The following is a 22300-nucleotide window of genomic DNA, read 5'->3' on the forward strand; positions in this document are numbered from 1 at the left end:
GAATTCTTATCTGCTGAAATCATTGTAGTTAGGTATAATTCCAATATAATTTATTTAGATGAGCTCCTGGCTTTAATATTTACCACTTCCTCTTTGCAGACTGCGCTCCAGGCTAACTGCTAACGCGCTAACTGCTAATGCTAACAGTTTTGTTGTTTTTTTCCGCTGGAGCATCACTTTTATACTCATGACGTGTTTAAACTGTAGCGATAACATGGCTGGTCTGTGGCACAGAACAATGTGCGCTTTTCTCTTCCTTCGTTTTTCATTTGAATTTGTGAATCCAGTTGCCCTTAATCAGAATCAGAAGACTATTATTGCCATCATTTGTGAACACAGTTCACAAACTAGGAACTTACATTGGTGATAAAGTGCAACATAAAACACACTGAATAAATATAAATACAAATAAGGGCATGCACAAAGTTAAAAAAGATATGCTTAAAAACTAAAATAAAATACTTATAGGTAGAAAATATATACAACAGCAGCATCAGAACAACAGTGCAAACATGACTTATTAAAGTGACCGGTGTTATAAAGTGTCCAGTTTTGTGCAAATATAAAGTGTTCATGAGACAAACGGCAGAGGGGAAGAAACTGTTCTTATGACGAGAGGTTCTGGTCCCAATGGACCGTAGCCTCCTGCCAGAGGGAAGTGGCTCAAATAGTCCATGTCCAGTGTGAGAAGTGTCAGCTGCTGTACGGTCTGCTCGCCCCCGAGTCCTGGAGACATACAGGTCCTGTAGAGATGGAAGGCTGCAGCCAATCACCTTCTCAGCAGAGCGCACATTGCACTGCAGTCTCTGTCTGTCCCTGGCAGTGGCCCCAGCAAATCACACAGTGATGGAGGAGGTGAGGATGGACTCAATGATGGACGTGTAAAACTGCACCATCATCTGGGCTGGCAGCTTGCCTTTCCTCAGCTGCCGCAGGTAGAACATCCTTTGATGGGCTTTCTTGATGAGGGAGCTGATGGTTGGCTCCCACTTGAGATCCTGGGTGATGCAGGTGCCCAGGAAGTGGAAAGAGTCCACAGTGGTGATGAGGGAGTCTGTCAGGGTGAGGGGAGGCAGGGGGCTGTGGCTTTCCTGAAGTTCACGATCATCTCCACTGTCTTCTGGGCGTTAAGCTCCAGGTTGTTGCTGCTGCACCAGAACACCAGCCGGTCTACCTCCCTCCTGTAGGCAGACTCATCGCCGTCCGAGATGAGTCTGATGAGGGTGGTGTCATCCGCAAACTTAACCAGTTTGACGGAGTCGTGGCTGAAGGTGCAGCAGTTGGTGTACAGGGAGAAGAGCAGGGGAGAAAGTACACAGCCCTGTGGAGATCCTGTGCTGATAGTCCACGCGCTGTCTCCTGTCCGTCAGGAAGTCAATGATCTACCTGCAGGTGGAGTCAGGCACGTTGAGCTGAGCGAGCTTGTCCTGGAGCAGAGCAGGGAGGATGGTGTTGAATGCAGAGCTGAAGTCCACAAATAGGATCCTGGCGCAGGTTCCCAGGGAGTTCAGATGCTGGAGGATGAAGTGAAGGGCCAGGTTAATGGCGTTGTCTACAGACCAATTGGCTCTATAGGCAAATTGCAGAGTTTCCAGGAGGGGGGAGGTGAAGGACTTGAGGTGGTGCAGGACCAGGTGCTCAAATGACTTCATGACTACAGACGTCAGCGCCACAGGTCTGTAGTCATTAAGTCCAGTGATCCTGGGCTTCTTGGGGACGGGGACAATGGTGGACAGCTTGAAGCAGTCTGGGACGTGACATAACTCCAGGGAGGTATTAAAGATGTCCATGAAGACAGGAGCCAGTTCCTCAGTACAGTGTCTAAGGGTGGAAGGAGAGACATCGTCTGGGCCCACGGCCTTACGGGGGTTTTGCTTCCTGAAAAGCTTAGTCACGTCCTGCTACAAAACTGTGAGGGCAGTGGGGGAGGAGGAGGGGTCTGAGGTAGGTTTGGCTGTAATGTCCATGGTAGTGAGGGAGGAGGGGGAGGGGTGTGAGACCTCAAACCTCGTGTAAAAGCTATTTAACTTTTCTGCTAATTGTTTGTTGTCCACAGCGGGAGGGGCTTTGGACCTGTAGTTGGTGATTTGCCTAAGCCCTCTCCAGACAGAAGCAGAGTCGTTGATGGAGAAATGCTGCTCCAGACGTGTATTGTACTTTGCTTTAGCCTTTTCCACCTCTTTGCTAAACGCATACTTGCAACACCTGTAGCCTTCACGATCTTCTGCCCTGTAAGCCATCTCTTCTCCCTCCTCAGATGTCTCAGTCTGGGATAGTGTTTCCCTCTTTGAGGGCTAAACATGCGCAGATACAAAACTCAAGCATCTACATCCTTACTACATTTAATTAAACATGGCTCCAAATCTTTAGGAGACACATTCTGCTGACTCGCCGTCTGCTGGTTACAATTGACCCGTACATCACAATGAAAGATCTCTAACCTATAATCTGTACCTATATGCGGTATAGCTTATATCGGGAGCTGCAGACTGGAGCAGGGCGCTCCTCGTGATGTTATACGCTCTTATCCTGCGCAGTCCTGTGGGCTGGCTTGTTTTATACTGGGGCACAGTCGATTTATACTGGGGCATGTGCCCAAGTAAAAAGGCTCTAGTGACGTCCCTGTTAGAAATAAAAAGCGTTCTATGGGCTGCACTCACACGTGCACTACACTCACACCTGCACTCACACTTGCACTACACTCACGCTCACACATGCATTCACACCTACACTCACACCTCCACTTACACCTTCGCACCCGCACTCACATCCGCACTTACACCTGCACACCCTCACTCACACCCACACTCACACTTGCGCACTTCCACACCCAAACTCGCACCTGCACAACTGCCTTCACACCGGCACTCACACCTGCACACCCACACTCACATCTGCATGCACTCACACTTGCACACCCGCACTTGCACCCACACCTGCACAACTGCACTCACACCTGCACACTCACATCCACACCCGCACCTGCACTTATACTTGCACACCTGCACTCACACTTGCACAACTGAACCGAGCCACAGCTCGGTAACGTCATCACACGATGATGTTTGTTTACATGTCCCACAGCAGTGCTAACTCATTAGCGGGGAAAGAAGTCCAGTGGCATGAAATATCTCTTAAATAGTGAGGCACATAAGAGTCCACTCACACTTGCACACCTGCACTGACACCTGCACTCACACTTGCACCCACAACTCATTAGCGGAGAAAAAAGTCCAGCGGCATGAAATATCTCTTAAATAGTGAGGCAGATAAGAGTCCATTCACACATGAACACCTGAACTCGCACTTGCACACCCGCACTCACACCTGCACACACACACTTTGATATGCACTCACACTCGCACACCCACAGTCACACCCGCACTTACACTTGCACACCCTCACTCACACCTGCACTCACACCCACACTCAACAACTGCACCGAGCCACAGCTCAGGGACATCATCACATGGCGGTGTTTGTTTACATGTCACACAGCAGTGCTAACTCATTAGCGGGGGAAAAAAAAAGTCCAGCTACATGAAATATCTCTTAAATAGTGAGGCAGATAAAAGTCCAGCTGTGATACTCCTCTGTGAGCTTATGGATTAAACAACAGTGTGGAGGAGCGAGGACCACAGGAAATGAGGTTTCAAAAGTTCTCTCTGTCCACCGTCCTTATTTAGGGCAAGCGCAGATTCATCATGGGTTTGGAGCAGAATTCATTCACATTTTCCTCTTCTCCTCTATCCTCTCCGTGCACAGGACAGGCTCGTAAACATAAATCGTGTGTGTGTGTGTGTGTGTGTGTGTGTGTGTGTGAGAGCGTGTACATGAGCAACTGTGCCGTGCTTTGGCCCATCTCCCTCAACCTATATTGAACTGAATAAACTACAAAGACATGATATTTAATGTTCAAAATGATAAACTTTATTGTTTTTATGCAAATATTAACTCATTTTGAATTTGATGTCTGCAACACATTCCAATAGGGCATTCATTGTTGGTTTTCGGCCTTGCCACTTACATGTAGAGATTTCTCCAGATTCTCTGAATCTTCTGATATTATTGAAGGGTATGTAAAGTAATAAAGCTTCTTAGTTGCATCACATATACATATATCAATATACTGAATGCATATTAGTTTGAATAAAGCTTTTTAGGTGCATTATATATACATATGTATCAAAACACTGAATTCATATATCCTTTGAATGTTGTCTAATAAGCACCATTTTTATACTGAATTCACATATCCTTTGTGTGTTGTATCCTTTTGAAGGTTGTTTAACGAGCACCATTTTTGTACAAAATTTTGAGTACTGGTTCGATACTCTAACACTGAAACTATTCATTCATTATAATAGTCCTCCTTTGTGTGTTCTGAATTATGGGAAGCAGTTGGGTGCTTTGCAGAAACTCCTTTACAGAGATAAGGCAGCCGGAGACTCGAGGCAGAAAAACAGACCGGTGCAGTTGGGGATGTCCGAGACAGGTGAACGAGGCCGGAGGGAGGAACCAAGGCGTCAACCTGGGCAACATAATATTTGCATATTCATGTTGTATTTTACCTCTGGGTCAAGGGAAAGGCAGGTAATCAGAGCACCTGACTGTAAGTCCTGCATATCTAGACTGTTAGGGAAAACGTTTTGACCCCAGAGCTCTGTATTAGGATTGTAACTGTCAGGGGAATAAAGTTTTGCGATTTGAACTGATCGAATCCAGTCGTCATTTTTGATAGAACACGCCTAACATTATGGACCAAAGATGATGAAATCTCTAAATTCCTGGCAATTGTACATTGTGAAAGGTTGTTCTTAGACTGTTGGACTATTTGCTCATGCAGTTGTTCACAAAGTGATGAACCTTGCCCCATCCTTGCTTGTGAATGACTTAGCCCTTTGGGGATGCTCCTTTTATACCCAATCATTACACTCACCTGTTTCCAATTAATCTATCCACCTGTGGAATGTCCAAACAGGTGTATTTTAAGCATTCCTCAACTTTCCCATTCTTTTGTTGCCCCTGTCCCAGCTTTATTGGAACGTGTTGCAGGCATCTAATTGAAAACGTGAATATTTGCATAAAAACAATAAAGTTTATCAATTTGAACATTAAATATCATGTCTTTGCAGTTTATTCAGTTCAATATAGGCTGAAAAGGATTTGCAAATCATTGTACTCTGTATTTTTATTTTATTTTATTTTTGTTTTCTACAGCATCCCAACTTCATTGGAATTGGGGTTGTACTTTCTCTTGCCTGTTTTTGACTTTCTCTTATAAAATTATTTTCTTTCATAGAATTGTGTGTCAAATTCCTCTCCATAAGCTTACATAGCTTCTTAGGGTGTTGATGCTTTTTACAGTTTCACTTATATACTGGCATACATATATAAATAGAAATGTGCATGTAGTATGTATGAGCTTAAGTGTGTATATGTGCATGTGTATATGTTATGTATGTGTATGTACATGTCTTATATAATGCTGACTATGACTCTTTGCTCCATTTTAGTGCAGATAAAGTAACTTTTATTACCCACTTTTAAATCGTAATTCTTTGGATTATGACATGATTCACATTAAGGTCTTGTCAAGGCATTTAAGTAGATATAGAGAATTTTTTTCTGTCTAAAATATCGCAATAAGTATCATACCTTCAGATTTGGTTATTGTTACATCCCCATTTGCTGTATGACGTTCTAAATTAGTACTATTTACAATGGTAAAAAAGCTTTCAAAGTTAGTCACTATTGACACATTTTGATCTATGAAAATCCCTATCCAGGAGTGGTCCATCATGGACCAAACAGAGTTACAAAGCATACATTGAGCAACTTTTATGGCACTTAAGGCAATGTTAAAACAGGATTGTTGTTCTAATTTAGTAAACCTAAATGAATAGTAATTATTTAATTATTATTAATTATTATTTTATTTTAAATTATTTAATTCACAGATTAGATTTTTTTCTCCTGCCATACAGATGTTCTCTCAGAAACATAAGAGACTTCCTCCACGAGTCCTCCTGAGCGCGAGCGTGGCCCACAGTCTGCCCGCCCCACAGTGATGTGTCTGGAATACAGGAAGAAAAAGAAAAGAAAAATCACTTTGGAACCCCTGATTAATTCGCCACCCCCTGCACTTTGTGCCGTATGTAGTATGTTGAAAGAATGCTTTCTTAAACGTTTTACAGCTTCTCTTACACAATTCTCTGCTTTCAAACGATCGGAAAGTGCTGGCCCGTGTGTGTGGAGAGTACGGAGGCTCGATCAGATGCCCAGTGTCGGGATACACGAGCAGAGTGAGCAGGTGAATGTTTCCAGCTTTCTCCATCATCTTCTTTATCTGACACAAAAAGGCAACACATGTAACTACCATTAGGAACGAAAGGTCAGCAGTATACAATCAAATATTTACTTAAGTAAAGACTTAACAATTCCCAGCATTCAGATTTGTTGAGCACTTCCGGCGCTGGCGAGAGCTGCAGCTGGTTTGCATCGCGCTCCTCTTTTCCAACTTTTTTTACTCTTTACCCTCTTTGTTTGTTTTGTACTTTTTTGTAAATAGTATGTAAGGCTACGGATTTCAGAAACGCGGTGTTTCTGTTTAGTTTTAATTTTTCTTCTGTTGTATTTCATCAAATTTCACCGGCGCGATGTGCGTGGGACCACGACCGCCCATTGTTTACTCCAGAGAGCAGCTGTGGCAGGATCGACATGACATCCCAGCGGAGCTGCTACGGAGAACGCGGAGGGGCAGACGAGCGGGACGTAAACTCCGGGAAAAGAAGAGACGTTTCAGACCTGTGCTCCCCTCTGTCATCGCGGGAAACGTGCGGTCTATTTCGAACAAGACGGACGAACTAGCGGCGCTCACGCGATATCAACGGGAATACAGAGACAGCAGCATCATGCTTTTCACGGAGTCCTGGTTAACCCCGCAAATCCCGGATTCAGCTGTTGCTATGGACAACTTTCACCTGCTGCGCGCAGACAGGACGGCAAAGAGCGGCAAGAGGAAAGGAGGAGGTTTGGCTCTGTTTGTGAATGAGAAGTGGTGCAAACCTGGACACTGTACAGTGAAGCCCAGCTGTGTAACAAAGACATTGAGCTGCTGGCTGTCAGCATGAGGCCATATTATCTGCCCCAGGAGTTCTCACATGTGATTGTGATCGCTGTTTATGTTCCTCCCTCTGCTAATGCTGAGACGGCCTGTGACACGCTGCACTCCTGTACTAGCACACTTCAAACAAAGCACCCACAGGCTCTTTTCCTGATCTCTGGAGACTTCAATCATGCATCTCCTGTACCTGTTCTGCCCACATACACGCAGTATGTCACCTGCCCCACAAGAGACAATAAAACATTGGATTTATTTTTTGCCAATGCCAGGGAGGCCTGTTCTTCATCCCCACTGCCTCCCCTGGGTAGAGCTGACCACAACATTCTCCATCTTGAGCCTGTGTACCAGCCCATTGTGCACAGACAGCCTGTGGTGTCCCGTGTGGTGAAGAAGTGGACTGCTGAGAGTGAGGAGGCTCTGGGAGACTGCTTTGACACCACAGTGTGGACAGAGCTCTGTGACCCACATGGAGGGGACATCAATGCAATGACTGATTGCATCACGGACTACATACACTTCTGTTTTGAAAACATCGTTCCCTCCCAGACGGTTCGGTGTTTTCCGAACAACAAGCCGTGGATTAACCCTGACATAAAAACTCTGCTGAAGGAGAAGAAGAGAGCTTTTAGGTCGGGGACGAAGGAGAAGCTGAAGGCTGTACAGAAGAAGCTGAGGAGGAAAATCAGGACGAGCCAAGCCAGCCATAAGAGAAGGATGGAGCAACAGCTACAGGAGAAGAACATCCAGGGGGTGTGGAGAAGTCTCAAGACTATCTCAGGCTTCAAAGCACCTCCTGCCCAGACGGAGGGGGACCTGCAGTGGGTGAATCTCACTTCCTGAGATTTGATCAATCCGGCTTCAGGCCGGTGGCTCTAACGTCTCACCTGATGAAGACACTGGAGAGACTGGTTCTTGGCCACTTTCGCTCCACCGTGAGCTCAGCGATAGACCCACTGCAGTTTGCGTAGCGACCTGGCATTGGAGTGGAGGATGCCGTCATCTACCTTCTGCACCGCTCACTGGCTCACCTGGAGAACCCCGGCAGCACTGTGAGGATTCTCTTCTTTGACTTCTTCAGTGCTTTAAACACCATCCAGCCACTGCTCCTGAGGGACAAGCTGGAGACCACCGGGATGGACTGTGACCTGGAAGACGGGATCCTGGACTATCTCACAAACCGGCCCCAGTTTGTGAGAGCCAAAAACTGCGCATCTGATCTCATGACCTGCAGTGTGGGGGCACCCCAGGGCACAGTCCTTGCGCCCTTTCTTTTCACCCTTAACACTGCGGACTTCAGACACAACACGGACAGCTGCATCCTGCAGAAGTTCTCTGATGACTCTGCCATCATTGGCCTCATCAAGGATGACGACGATGTGGAGTACAGAGGACTAACGCAGGACTTTGTGGACTGGCGTCAGCAGAACCACCTCATCATCAATGCAGAGAAGACCAAGGAGGTGGTGGTGGACTTCCGCAGACGCCACTCTACTGCCCCCTCAGTGAACATCCAGGGAAGGGACATTGAGAGAGTGGACTCATACAAGTACCTGGGTTTTCATCTGAACAACAAACTGGACTGGACTCACAACACAGATGCACTGTACAGGGAGGGCCAGAGCAGGCTCCATCTCCTGAGGAGACTCGGGTCTTTTGGAGTGAGAGGGCCACTCCTGAAGACTTTCTATGACTCTGTGGTGGCATCAGCCATCCTGTACTGTGTGGTCTGCTGGAACAGCAGCATCACAGAGAGGGAGAGGAAGAAGCTGGACAAGGACATCAAGAAGTCCAGCTCTGTCCTGGGCTGTCCTCTGGACTCAGTGCAGGAGGTGGGGGACAGGAGGGTCCTAAGGTCATTTCTATGCTGGGCCATGAGTCTCACCCCCTGCAGGACGCTCTGACTGCCCTGGAGAGCAGCTTCAGTGACAGACTGATTCACCCTCGCTGTTTGAAGGAGAGGTTTCGCAGGTCTTTCCTTCCTGCTGCTGTCAGACTGTACAACGAACACTGTTAACACTGAACTTGCGTCATTCAACTATACCCATGTGCAATACTGAATACCATGTAAATCCACTGAAGTCACTTTACTGAGATTTATTCTGTTCATATGTTGCACTGCACTGTCACTCTTATTGTACATAATCGTTTTTGTTGGTATTTTATATTTTGCTCTTAGAGTCTATTTTTAGTTTATTTTTTTAAGTCTATTTTAAAATTATTTAAGCTATTATCTATTATCTTGAACTGTGCAGTGCAATACTGGAATTTCCCCACTGCGGGACTAATAAAGGCATATCTTATTTTTGACAACATATGAGACACAAGGAGAACATAGGGAGAATAGCTACTGTCAAAATTCAAATAATAAATAAAATATTTTTGATGTTCCAGATTTCTGCTTGAGAGTATTTCCTCTAACTTTATCTTGATATTTTTTATTTGTTCCATTACCTATATTATGTATATTAAGAATATATTATTATTCAAATAACACACCTGAAATAATGCTTGACAAATAATGTACCACAAATAATGTCAGACAGCAGTAGCTCCTAATGTCTAATGTTATCACTAAATCTGGTAAGAAATGCAGTGAACTCACATCCATAGCAGATACAAAAGCGGGCCAGTTCTGATCATCCTGACCCACCACTAACAACAGGGGGCACTGTACACGTCCCATCTGCACATGAAGAAAAACAAAATTTTGTAATAAAACAATGTAAGAAAACAATTGTCACAAGAAAATAAATGAGGTTGCCTTTAGTGGTGACATTGCCTAAAAAGATCCTAAATAAAAAGGGGTAGAAATGTTATCTACAGCACTTCTCCTGTACTCCTGTTTAAATATCTACAAATCCATCGTACTTACATCCACTTTGAGTGCAGGGTCTTCGGGGATTGGCAGGATCAAGTCATGCCATATCATTTCCTGCTTCTCATTGATGCGGGTTTTGTCTTGATTTCTGAATAAAGTTTGAAATTGTTACATGATGAAACATTTCACCCAAGCACCCAGTGCTATACCATTAGCTACAAAGTTGAAACCAGACGTTTACATACACCATATAAAAAGACATACACTTTTTTTCTCACTGCCTGCCATGAAATCAGACTTTTCCTGTTTTAAATCAATTAGGATTACCAAAATTATTTCGTAAATATTAGAATAATAAGAGAAGGATTTTTTAAGGGATTTTTTCATTACTTTCTTCAAAGTCAGAAGTTTACATATATTTCATAGTATTTGGTACCTTCTATCCATCCATTTTCTTCCACTTATCTGAGTCCATGTTGCCAGGGCAGCAATCTAAGCAGGGACTTCCAGATATCCCTCACCCCAGACACATCCTCTAGCTCCTCCGGTGGGACCCCAAGGCGTTCCCAGGCTAGCCAAGAGACATAGTCCCTCCAGTGTGTTCCTCGGTCTTCCCTAGGGCCTCCTTCTGGTGAGACATGCCCAGAACACCTCCCCAGGGAGGGGCATCCGGAACAGATGCCCGAGCCACCTTGCATCACTGCAGACACTGCACTGATCTGCCTGTCAATCTCACGCTCCATCCTTCCCTCACTTCTGAACAAGACCCCGAGGTACTTGAACTCCTCCACTTGGAGCTAAAGACTCTCCTCACTTTTTTCCAGTCGAGAACCTTGGCCTCGGATTTGGAGGAGCTGATTCTCATCCCAGCCACTTAACACTCGGCTGCAAACGACCCCAGTGCCTGCTGCTGGTCTTGGCTCGAAGAAGCCATCAGGACAACATCATCTGCAAACAGCAGAGATGAGATCCTGTGGTTCCCGAACTGGACCCCCTCCGGCCCCTGAATGCGCCTAGAAATTCTGTCCATAAATACAACAAACAGAACCGGGGACAAAGAGCAGTCCTGGTGGACCAAAGGGCCCCAGACCCCATACTCCCAGAGCACCCCCCCAAAGGACACCATGAGGGACACGGTCAAATGCCTTCTCCAGATCCACAAAACACATGTGGACTGGTTGGGCAAACTCCTATGAACCCTCAAGCACCCAATGGAGAGTATAGAGCTGGTCCAATGTTCCACGACCGGGACGAAAACCGCACTGCTCCTTCTGAATCCAAGGTTTGACTATTGGTCTGATTTTCTTCTCCAGTAACCTGCAATAAACCTTACCAGAAAGGCTGAGGAATGTGATCCTCCAGTCCCCCTTCTTAAATAGAGGGACCACCAGTCCCTCCCAGTCCAGTGGCACTGTCTAAGACAGCCCCAAAACTTCCAGAGATTTCAGGTACTCGGGACAGCTCTCGTTCTCCCCCGGAGCTTTGCCACCTAGGAGCTTACCAACCATAAGTACTCAGCAGTGAGAAACCTGTCCCCAACCCGAAGGCGCAGAGATACAACCCTCTCATTCACTGGGGTAAACTCCAGCATGAGGCTGCTGAGCTGTGGGGCAATAAGCAAGCCCACACCAGCTTGCCGCCTCACTCTGCGGGCAACACCAGAGAAACAGAAAGTCCAGCCCCTCTCAAGGAGTTCAGTTCCAGAGTCCAAGCTGTGCATGGAGATGAGGCCGACTATATCTAGTCAGTAATGCTCAACCTCCCGCACAAGCTCAGGCGTCTTCCCCCCAGCGAGGTGATATTCCATGTCCCCCATCAGAAAGCCAGTCTTAATGTCCGGAGATCTGGTTGTCGAGGCCCTTGCCTTTGATTGCCGCATCTCTTTGCACCGGCCTCTCACAAAACATGTGTGACCTTCAGTCCCTCGGGCAGAACTGTATTAAAAACAGACATGAATGTGTAAAGGATATATTCCCTCTTTTTTTCTCCTAATGCAACGATGCTCATTATGATCAAAGAGTCTAATTTTAGTTTTGTCAGACCACAAGACATGTCTCCAAAAATTAAGGTTCCTGTGTGCATTTGCAAACTGTAATCTTGTTTTTTATGTTTCTTTTGGAGTAATGGCTTCTTCCTTACAGAGTGGCCTTTCAGCCCATGTCTGTACAGTTCTTGTTTCACTGTGGGTAATGACACACTAACTAGCTTCAGCCAGCATCTTCACAAGATCTTTTGCTTTTGTTCTTGGGTTGATATGCATATTTCAGACCAAAACACATTCATCTCTGGGACACAGAACCCATCTCCTTCCTGAGAAGTATGATGGCTGGACATTTCCATGGTGTTTATACCTGTGTATAATTGAACAGATGAATGTGGCACATTCAGGCATCTGGAAATTGAACTGCAAGTCCACAATTCTCTTCCTGATATTTTGGCTGATTTCTTTTGACTGTCCCAAGGTTTTACACAAAGAAGCAGTGTGTATCAGGTGTGCCTTCAAATTAACAAGTGCGTCTCTAGTGAATTCAAATGCTGTCAATAAAGCTATCAGAAGCTTCCAAAGACATGACATTATCATCTGGGTTTTCACAAATTCTTTAAATGCATAGTAATCTTACTGTATGTAAACTTATGACTTTGAAGAAAGTAATAAAAATTGTCTAAAAAATCCTTTTCTCATTATTCTGACATATAGCAAGTAATCAAATAATTTTGGTAATTCTAATTGACCTGAAACAGGAAAAGTTTAGTCTGATTTCATGTCAGACAGTGAGAAAAAAAAGTGTATGTAAACTTCTGGTTTCAACTTGTTGCGGAAAAAAATCCAATTCCAATGAAAAGTAATCCATTTGTGAAGCCCAGTGACTTTTGAAGTACAAAAAAAGTAAATTCTTTGTTACAGCAGATGCAGACTGGACAGGGCCCAGGCCTCACCTGGCCACAAACTGGTAGCCTTCTAGCGTCCCAAGTCTCTCTCCTTGAGCATCTCTCCCCCTGGTCCTTAGTCTCCCCCAGAGCATCTGAGCTCTGAGTATTTATAACAGCATGGCAAAGCTACATACATTTCAAAGCAGTGACTTTCATTTCACACCCATGACATAATGAACTTTTGCACCTGAGGACAGGTAAGACAACAAAGGCTTTCTTTGAAGATGGGATGAGGCCTTCACACATGTTAATGTCTGGTCTGGGTCTCTTCATTTACACAATGAGTACACTTAAGTTTCCATCACACGTTCTCCCTTTTGATTATTAATTAATCATACTTCTTAAACAATCATCATCAAACATACAGAGAAATGTTAATTGTGCATCCAAAAAAAAAAGCAGTTCATGGAGATGAAGTCCGTTCCATGATTGTTGACTGAGAGGCAAATTCAACAGTTCATTTTTAAGGAGCATTCTTGCCTTCAGTTCTGTTTGTCCATATTCAATATGATTTGGTGTCACAAGATGAATACTGTTATAACATGATGGTGGCGCAGTTCAGTTAAATCCTTCCCAACGCCCATCCTCTGTCCCTTTGTACTCCCTCTGATCAGACATTCCTGTACTCTCCATCTGCACGCAGCTTATCATCTCTCTGGGCCACAGCTCGTCTCTGGAGTTGTCCTTCAGCCCATGTGTCGATCTTCAGGGTTGTGGTTGGGAACACGAGGAGCAAGTCCAGTTCTTTTGAGTCACATAAAAAGTGAATGGCTGAACTTTTCTTAAGTCTTCCTCCAGTGACAGTTGTGAAATAGAAGGATGGTTTTAATGATGCAGGTCTGGTTCTGTCTAGGAGAAGACCTTGTGTCAGCCTGCTCAGGAGAAGACCATGTGTCCTTCTGTTCTGGAGAAGACCATGTGTTTTCCTGCTTCAGGAGGTGCTTTTGGTTCAAGTCCAGGTGTAAAGTTATCTCCTGGCTTCAGAGCATTGAGCTGTGGTGGTTGGTTTACTGTGGTTCTTTGTCTTGAAGGGTGTTGTCAGGTTACTAGTGTTGTAGTTGATGGAAAACAGTCTCTAAATGATAACACCTGTTTTCTCACAATTTAATTTTGAAAAACTAAACCAAATTTTGTAATATGACACACAAATGTACAGTTGACTTCTGGAGTCACACTCTGTACTTAACCATTTTCTTTTTTCAGTTTTCTCTTTTTCCTGTTTTTTTCCCATGTTGCCACAGTTCTTCACACTTAACATTTTAAGTGAATTAGAGTGCATTTTGCATAATATCCCCATTCTTAGATCCGATGGAGGTGCACTGCCTCTTTGAATTTATCTTCCCTCAGGAGAAAAGTTCAGCCCATCTTTACATTTAACTACACACTCTCTCATCCTTTTTCCTTTTTATTAGTTAGTAACCCTAGATAGGAGTTTCACCTAGTGACTGTTCGCTAAATAGCAGGGACTTCCACCCGTTTGACTGTTTACTAGTTACAATTAGAGGGGCCATGACTGTTTGGTAGTTAATCATAATAAACCTTACTCTGGAGAATAAATTCAAGCAGGTCCCAATACTAGATATTATATAAAGCAAAGTGCAGCAAAACATGTTCACTTTTACACAGTGTCTCACAGCCTAGTCAAAGGCAGAGTTTCAGTCATCACGGTCCCATAGACTAGACCTGGATTAGGGGCGTGGCCAGTGACTAGGGGTGGGACGATATACAAAAATATTGCTAATTCCGATCAAAAAGGTCCATAATTAATCGTTTGTAGCATTTTTTAATAATCGTGATCATCACACACAATTATAATCGCCTTTATGGCACCAGACTGCCTCATGTTTCCAGTTTCAATATAATGTTTAGATGTCAGTTCTGGTGTTTGCCCACAAGGGGGCCCTCTATTATAACAATTAAACTTCTTAGCTAGTGGGTTAGCTTCTGTGCCTATTCCGAATTGGGGATAGTTCTTCACCACCGTCAATCACCGTCATGGTTAGTGGTGACAACTGATTGCCCAGCTTGCTAGAAGTTTCGCATGGTTTTATAATCATGAATTAATCTGAATACCTATAACCTCCTAGGATGTGGCGTCCACATATGTGGACAACACACTCTGTGTTGTCTAGGCCACAATCCTTTTTTTCTCTACAAGGACCTGGTGTCCACATATGAGGTTTAATAATTATTGTGATAATATCGTTAATCATGATTATTTTGGTTACAATAATCGTGAGTCTAAATTTTAATATTGTCCCATCCCTACTAGTGACTGGGCATAATCAGCACAGCAGGGCATCAAAGGGAAGGGTGTGTAGTTTCATAGTGGCTTTCAGCTGCTTTACTTTTGATGTCACTAGTTGACTTGGATCCTCAGTTGGAATCTATATCTTTCCATTTTTGTCTCTTGAAGTTTTGCTCCCCATTTTTCTTTTAGCACTTGTAACTTCCAACAGCTTTGATTCAGTGCTTTAAAGGGATGAGCTTTCTGTCAACTATGTCCAAAAAGTGAGGAAATCAGGCTCTTGTTGTTGGAATTGTATCTGCATTTTGGTGGTTTTGCAGCATGGTGGTACACACATGACATTTTGGAGCCAAAAAGACTGAAAAAGTTCAATCAAGTAAGTGAAATATGGGAATTTTAGATTTGATAAGATGAATAAAAAATTGTATAGGATCAGAACTAAGGCTGCTGGGTATGTTTAGAGAATTCCAGTTAAGCATTTTACATTTCCAAAATACATTATCCTTTGATATCCTCTTTCAGATTTGAATTTGAAGATTTCATTTTCAAATTAAATAAAGTCTGGTTTGCAAAATCTCACCAATTAAAACTTGTTCGAACACAGTAATGGCGATCCAGGACAGAAACCAATGTCCATCCATGTTCTTCTTTGAAAGCTCCATGCATCAGTAAAGAAAACAAAAGACAAAAATTGTTCTGACACCATTATTGTTGTATGTTTTGTTGTAAAATTATAATTCTAGATGAAAAAATTATGCATTTGTGAAGTTTTGAAATACAAAAAATGGTTAATTCTTTGTTACAGCAGATACAGAACAGACAGGGCTCAGGCCTGCTCTGGTCACAGACTGGCAGCCTTCCGGTGTCCCAAGTCTCTCTGAATCTCTCTCCTCGAGCATCTCTCCCCCTGGTCCTTAGTCTTCCCTAGGGCATCTGAGCTCTGAATATTTTATACCAGAATGACAAAGCTACATACATTTCAAAGCAGAGTGACATATGTGTAAAATTTCATCCCATGAGATGATGAAATTTTACATTTAGGTATGACAACATCGAGTTTCCTGTGGGATGGATTATTACACTTAAATTTGACTGTTCGTTTGCAGCTCATTGGCAGCATCACTTACTTTAAAAAATTGTTCAGAATCTCTTCAGTGCTGCCGTTGACTGGCTGAATGTGACTTCCGCTGTAACACACTGCACATCTAAGCTGAGAAAACACAAAGAAACCACCATGATATTAGATTTTTTAAATAATGTCTTATTTCTAATGAAATGAAAATTATTTAAATACATGGAAATCTATGTAGCAGCACAAGTTCATAATCACCTTCATGACCTTGGAGTATGCGGCCATTTTTAAAGTCATAGCTGTACCTAAAGACAGGCCCCACATGGCAATCCTGCTGCCCACAATCTGAGGATGCTGCTCCAGAAACTTATAGGCAGTCTAGAAAAGCAATAACAAATACATTTACAAGCATAATGATCTAATGAACACCCTCATCATTAATTCATTGCTTTGGTTGGCTACACTTTAGCCAAGTTATGCTTATGATGTGAAAATCTGTTTATCCCTCTGTTTCAGAGTGATGAAAAATAAGGACTGTTCTTCCCTGTTCTTCCCTCACCTGGCCTCTGTGAAGGTACACCTTTCCTCTTAGGTGATCTTACACAGATGCCAGGCGTCTTAATTTGGTCTAATCTGGGTCTGGTAATGTGTCTACCAAGTATACAAAAATTGGCTGTGTAATCCCTCTGTTGTCCAGGTCTGATCCATCGTAAAAAAACAAAGTTAAATCTGTCAACTTTGCACACTGCAAAGCAAACGAAGGAAACAAAGATTACAGTAGAGCAAGCCATTAGGTCCCGTGTAGTTAGCCCCTTTCTTCAGATAGACATAAGGCAGTGTCCACCAGCAATCTGACCAGAACTGAAGAACTTGGATGAGCAGTAAAACGTTTTCACTGCTCCAACTTTTGATGAGTTGACAGATTTAACTTTGTTTTTTACAAGTATACAAAAATGTATCCTTCACTGCCCTGGACCAACCCATAATCATAATTTTTGATGGAAAAAATAGGGGCATGGACCTGCAGCGCTTTTGAATCAACTTAAGTTATATTAATAATTACATAAAGTCATATAAATTCAGGTGATTGTGGTGTCAAAGAAAGAATATGTGTGAATAATCTAAAATTTATTTAATAGTACAATTTATTTGTATGGCACTTTCAAAACAACAGTTACAAATTTTCAAAACAAGAGTTACAAAGTGCTTTACAGTCAGAAATATACACATTCCCCCATAACAAACAGAAACACATTAAATACAATAAATCAGTAAATTAAACAATGACCAAAATATTATAAGATACGATCAGCCATACATTTGCCGATATAAAACAGTTTTTAAATTGGTTTTAAAGGTGGTGAAACATTTAACTTTTCGTGGCCTCAAGGGGCAGTGAGTTCCATGGATATGGGGCAGGAGCTGAAAAGACACAGCCCCCTCTGGTGGCAAGTTTGGTCTTAGGTGCCACAAAAAAGGATTCCTCAGTAGAGTGGAGTGCCAGCTAATGTTGAGTAAATTAAAGCGTACATGATTTTTTTTTTTTAGATCCTGCAGAGATTTTAAAAAGTTGCTTTATTTAATAAATTAATTTAAGATGAAAAAACAAGATTGCACTGTACTGTTTATTTGCACTTTATTTCAATTACATAAAATGCCAAGATTTCAATTTTTTTTATTTGATCAAAACAGCTGTGGACATTTACAAGACTACAAAAGGATGGTCTAATTGTAAGATACAGCAGGATGTCATCCACAAAAAAAAAAAAAAAAATGTAGCAAATTTTAAAAGATTAACTGGTGAAGTGGTAACATGTAGATTGAAAAGAGAATGGGCCCAAGGACAGAACCTCCCAGCACTCCATATTTTAGCTCATCTGTGGATAAGTTAAAGTTACAATTTTAGATGAAAAAATTATGTTGTTGAGACAGAGAATGTCCTACGTGAATTACAAGTTTTCAAAAGCTGCTGTGCTGAACCCAAGACTTTAATCATTCTAACAGAATGCTTTGATCTATTGTGTCGAATGCTGTGCTTAAAGCTAAGAGAATTAAAAGAGAAGGTGTGCCATTGTCAGCTAGGAGCAGTAAGTCACTGGTAACTTTAGCTAGAGCTATTTCAGTGCTATGATGTACTCTAAAGCCAGACTGGAAATAGTTAAGAATTGAGTTAGAATTCATAAATACAAATACAATAAAAATAAAAGATCAAATTTGGGATGTGATGGCTTTTTCTAAAAACTAAGAAGATAAGAAACTTAATTTTGAAATAGGTCTAAAATTATCTAAAATTGATGGCTCTAGATGTGGTTTCTTTAAAAGGGGCTGGATTATGAAGGAAATATGCCAGAGGAAAGTATAGGGTTTGCAGAATTATGGGCCAAACAGTGTGAAAGACATCCAGAGCACAGGAGGACATGTTTGAGTTAGTCACTGTGTCCTCTGGTTGTGAGCGGGATAAAGTTTGAAACTGTTCGAAAAAGGCAAATGCACAGATATCAGAAAATAACAAAAACTCCACATGACAGTGCTTACACATCTGTAAAACCTCCAGACAGATATTAAATCAGCTGCACTTAAGATAAGTAGCCTGAACAGAAGGCTGTGTCCACTATCGCAGCATTAACATATTTTTAGCGATTTATAAACTCCAAACGCACATGTCGCTCCCACTGTAGTCGTCTGTTTGTTCTTCCATCACAAAAGAGTTGCCAAATAATGATGTATATACATAAAATCCACAAGAATCAGTATATTTCCTCTTGTGTGTTGAAAACAGCAAGTATTCTCCTGCTTATCAACTTTAAAACCATGAAACCAATGAAGAAAAGTCTTCACGCCCACTGCTTTTGATTGGTCACCTTTAAGGTCAATCTAAATAATGTTGTTACTAACGCTGTTATACTTAAACATCATATTTCCTAACACTGATGAATTACAGAATTGATTACTTTAAATAGAATTCTAAGATTATGTTTAGAATTTGAGATCGATTCTGAAATGTAATCCTTCTGAGCAGTCTAATATTGGCAGTCTACATCGCACAGTTTGATGGTTTAAACAACGTTACGTGCATGTCTGTGGCTTTGTTTATCATAAGCTACAGTGAAGCTGGGCTAGTTGCTAATGTCAGTGAACAACAGTATTAATTTAGGATCCAATAAGTGAAGACATGGTTGAATATTTACAGTTAGTCATTAAGTCTTCAAAATATTGAATATAATAGGAAGCTCAAGCCCATGAATAAATGTTTATATGTTGTGCCATTTCATTGTGTACCTAACAATTCTACTACTATTAAAGTTTGACTAAACTTTGATTAGATGCGCCCTAGGTCGGTAAAAGCTGTTCTGTGCTTCAGGTGCTTCCAACTTTTAAAGTTGACAAAATAAGACAATATAAAGAAAGTCCTCATTACCTCAAAGTAGTCATTCTTCATCATTTTTCCAGTTGTGATTGTGAGGTCATTGGTCAGGTAATCCAGGGCCAGAGCCGCAAACCCATGTGAGGCCAGTAAAGACGATCTATACTCCACTAGATTTCCACCTCCTCCCCAGAGGTCCAGGACGGCAGGGAACGGACCGGGTCCTGTACAAGACCTTCTGTGAGTAACAAAGTCAAACCAGATTACACACTGTGCAGAAGGAGAGCCCACCTGGAGGGAGGAAGAGTGTAGCAGTGAGGTTGTGCTCTGTAACTGGGATCCTCTGGACTCCAGGAGCCATGTACCAGCGCTCCACCAGCACAGCAGCCAGAGCTCTGTGCTCGGGGAAGCCCTCTGTCAGGTGGCCCTGGTACACCGAGACAGTCACCTTCAGAGGGGTCTCCACATTGGACTTCCTCAGCCTGATTCATTATTGTTTTACATTAGTCACATTCATAGCAGATAAAAATACTGTAGAAAGAACAGTCACACATTATAATGTCTGACCTGAGTCCAGGTTTGCTTCCTGGCACCGGTCTGAGGCTCCACAATAATCCCATTGGTTCCACCCCTTCATATGTCCCACCCAGACTGAGGTCCTCACACACTGTCAACACATTACATACATTTAAAAGGTGCACTATGTAACTTTTCTGAATGGAGGTCTTCCACCTGCTTGTCTACATGGAGATGTACTTACCTGGAATGTTCCACAGAATAGAAAATAATGTTGAGTATTTAGTCGTTTACAGGGATCCTATTGCTAACTGTGAGTGAGGTCACCTTTTTACAGATTGACCTTTAACATGGTGTGCTTGCATAACTTCTCTTCATGAAGACATACAAGAGATAATACATCTAATGGAACATTTCAGGCATTTTCCTTTAGGACAAGCATGTGACGGGCCCTCCAATAGAAAAGACTGAACTGAACAGGAGAGAAATACATAGTGAGAGACTTACAGTTGACTGACCCGGTGCTATCACAGATGTAGTGTCCGAACGCCTCCCAGTTGTGTTTGTCTTCACTGAGGAGATGGGAGTGCACTGTCAGCTCAGCCCCAGGAGAAGCATTTTGGACCAGCACTTTAAACTTCTCATCCACAAGAGCTCGGGACGGGTGAACAGACAGCAGCACACTGCACTGTTTATTTGCCATTTATACTGAAATTATCTGCAAAAAAAAAAAAAAAACAACTCTCAAGAACTCTCAAGAATCACTGATACATAATTACAGTGAAAATACAGGCTATTTACAGCATTACTATCATTGCTTTGGTCGTTTTATTGACAAGAAAAATAGGCTACCATTTGATTGTGAATAGCGGTCTACATTTTGGGTTCATTTACTGCACTGCACAGGGAACAATAAAACCTGACATGCGGACAAAAAGCAAGTCCCCACCCCGGTTAAAAGAAATCTTCAAACTGAGTATTTTGACAGTTTTGTGATTAAGTGATTTATTTTAATAAAATAGGGAATTTTGAATAACTAACCACAGAAGTGCAAGAAGGCTATAGTGTAACTGGTGCACATTCCTTGAGCTGCGCGCAGTCTGCACACTTGCCTCATCAGATGTCCAAAAACAGTTAGCCACGATTTTGACTGGTGAAGGTGTATGTACACACCAGTTCATTGTTTGCTTTTAATGTTGTGTTACATGCACATCATGGGCAGTGGAATGCCCGTAGCAGTGCCCACATAACTTGGTATTTGTCGTAACGGTGGGTGTAGCGGACCAAAGGATGCAGACTCGGGGAATATTTACAGTATTTATTAAAGAAATGACAAATGGTGCAGTTCGAGGGTTGATCCGGCGGTGAGCAGGAGGTGAGGCACGGGCCAGGATCCAGGAGTGGAACGTGGAGCGCAGCGGAGATGACGATGCGGGCAGCACCAGGGCAGGACGCAGAGTGCTAACCAGGGTCCGAGGTCGCGGAATGCAGAGATAAAACAGTCACATAGGGTCACACAGACTTTAATGCCTCTTTTAGAGGTCAAAGTCCAGAGTGCATAGTGCATAGCAGCATGTATGTAGAAGAGATGCTGGATTGTTTAACCTTATTATAGCAAAAGACTCTACTTACAAACGGAAACCAAACGCGAAGTGTCTTTTTGTTGTGATCAGGACAACAGCAGCTCCACAGATGACCGGAAAAGTTGAGGTCTGAAGTGTAGAGAACAGACGGTCACACTCTGGGTCTGGGTTGCCAGAGTTCAACGACCAAACCCGCACTAGAGCGTAAGAAAAACCGACCCAAACGCGCGGAACCAACGCGTAGCTGTATTTTCCGCTTTATTTATAACAGTGGCGCTCCACCGGTGGTGCAGACCTGCTCCCTCCCTCTCTCCTTCTCTCTTTCACTCCCTCTCTCTGTTTCTCTTTCTTGCACAAATAGAAATTCCACAGAGCGCTGCTGTCTTTAGAAATGAAGATTTGTCAACAAAATGCACGACTATCATTAGGATTATTCTCAAATCAGTTCGTTTTACATGGAAAGTAGTTCTGGCCAAACTCACGGATAATATTTTCCACCTGCGACAGCTCTTAAAAAAACGTCCAATTCCGCGGGAAAACCACCTACCTGGCAACCCTGCTCGGACTAAATAACACTAACACCTCGTACGACATGCCCATCCGTATAGGACAGATCAGGGAAGAGACGCTAGAGGGAGCAAT

At 42.9% G+C, this 22300-nt stretch overlaps 1 protein-coding gene across 2 annotated transcripts; it reads right to left on the bottom strand.

Annotated features, from left to right (window-relative positions):
- Positions 1-5954: 5954 nt before the first annotated feature.
- Positions 5955-21820, bottom strand: LOC117372148 (acyl-coenzyme A thioesterase 5-like). Of its 2 annotated transcripts, none has more exons than XM_033967907.2 (11): positions 21708-21820; positions 20583-20793; positions 20127-20226; positions 19851-20041; positions 19614-19783; positions 16454-16573; positions 16251-16333; positions 9999-10092; positions 9729-9809; positions 6208-6349; positions 5955-6076 (listed from the first exon to the last, which is right to left on the bottom strand). In XM_033967907.2, exons 2-11 carry the CDS (start codon positions 20776-20778, stop codon positions 5955-5957), a joined length of 1299 nt encoding a protein of 432 aa, XP_033823798.1. In that variant the 5' UTR covers positions 20779-20793; positions 21708-21820. The 2 variants fall into 2 exon arrangements, with proteins under 2 accessions (XP_033823798.1, XP_055078317.1); XM_055222342.1 differs by having other exon boundaries at positions 21704-21814.
- Positions 21821-22300: the final 480 nt, after the last annotated feature.

Source organism: Periophthalmus magnuspinnatus, chromosome 6 (genome assembly GCF_009829125.3).
Source record: "Periophthalmus magnuspinnatus isolate fPerMag1 chromosome 6, fPerMag1.2.pri, whole genome shotgun sequence".
Classification (NCBI taxonomy): domain Eukaryota; kingdom Metazoa; phylum Chordata; class Actinopteri; order Gobiiformes; family Gobiidae; genus Periophthalmus; species Periophthalmus magnuspinnatus.

Bases quoted from the DNA above. Each gene is read 5' to 3' on its own strand.
- LOC117372148 (XM_033967907.2), bottom strand. From the start codon at position 20,778: ATGGCAAATAAACAGTGCAGTGTGCTGCTGTCTGTTCACCCGTCCCGA. The intron at 20,227-20,582 runs GTAAGTCTCTCA...ATGTGTTGACAG, and splicing joins TAGCACCGGGTCAGTCAACT to TGTGTGAGGACCTCAGTCTG. The intron at 19,784-19,850 runs GTGGGCTCTCCT...GGTCTTGTACAG, and splicing joins TACACTCTTCCTCCCTCCAG to GACCCGGTCCGTTCCCTGCC.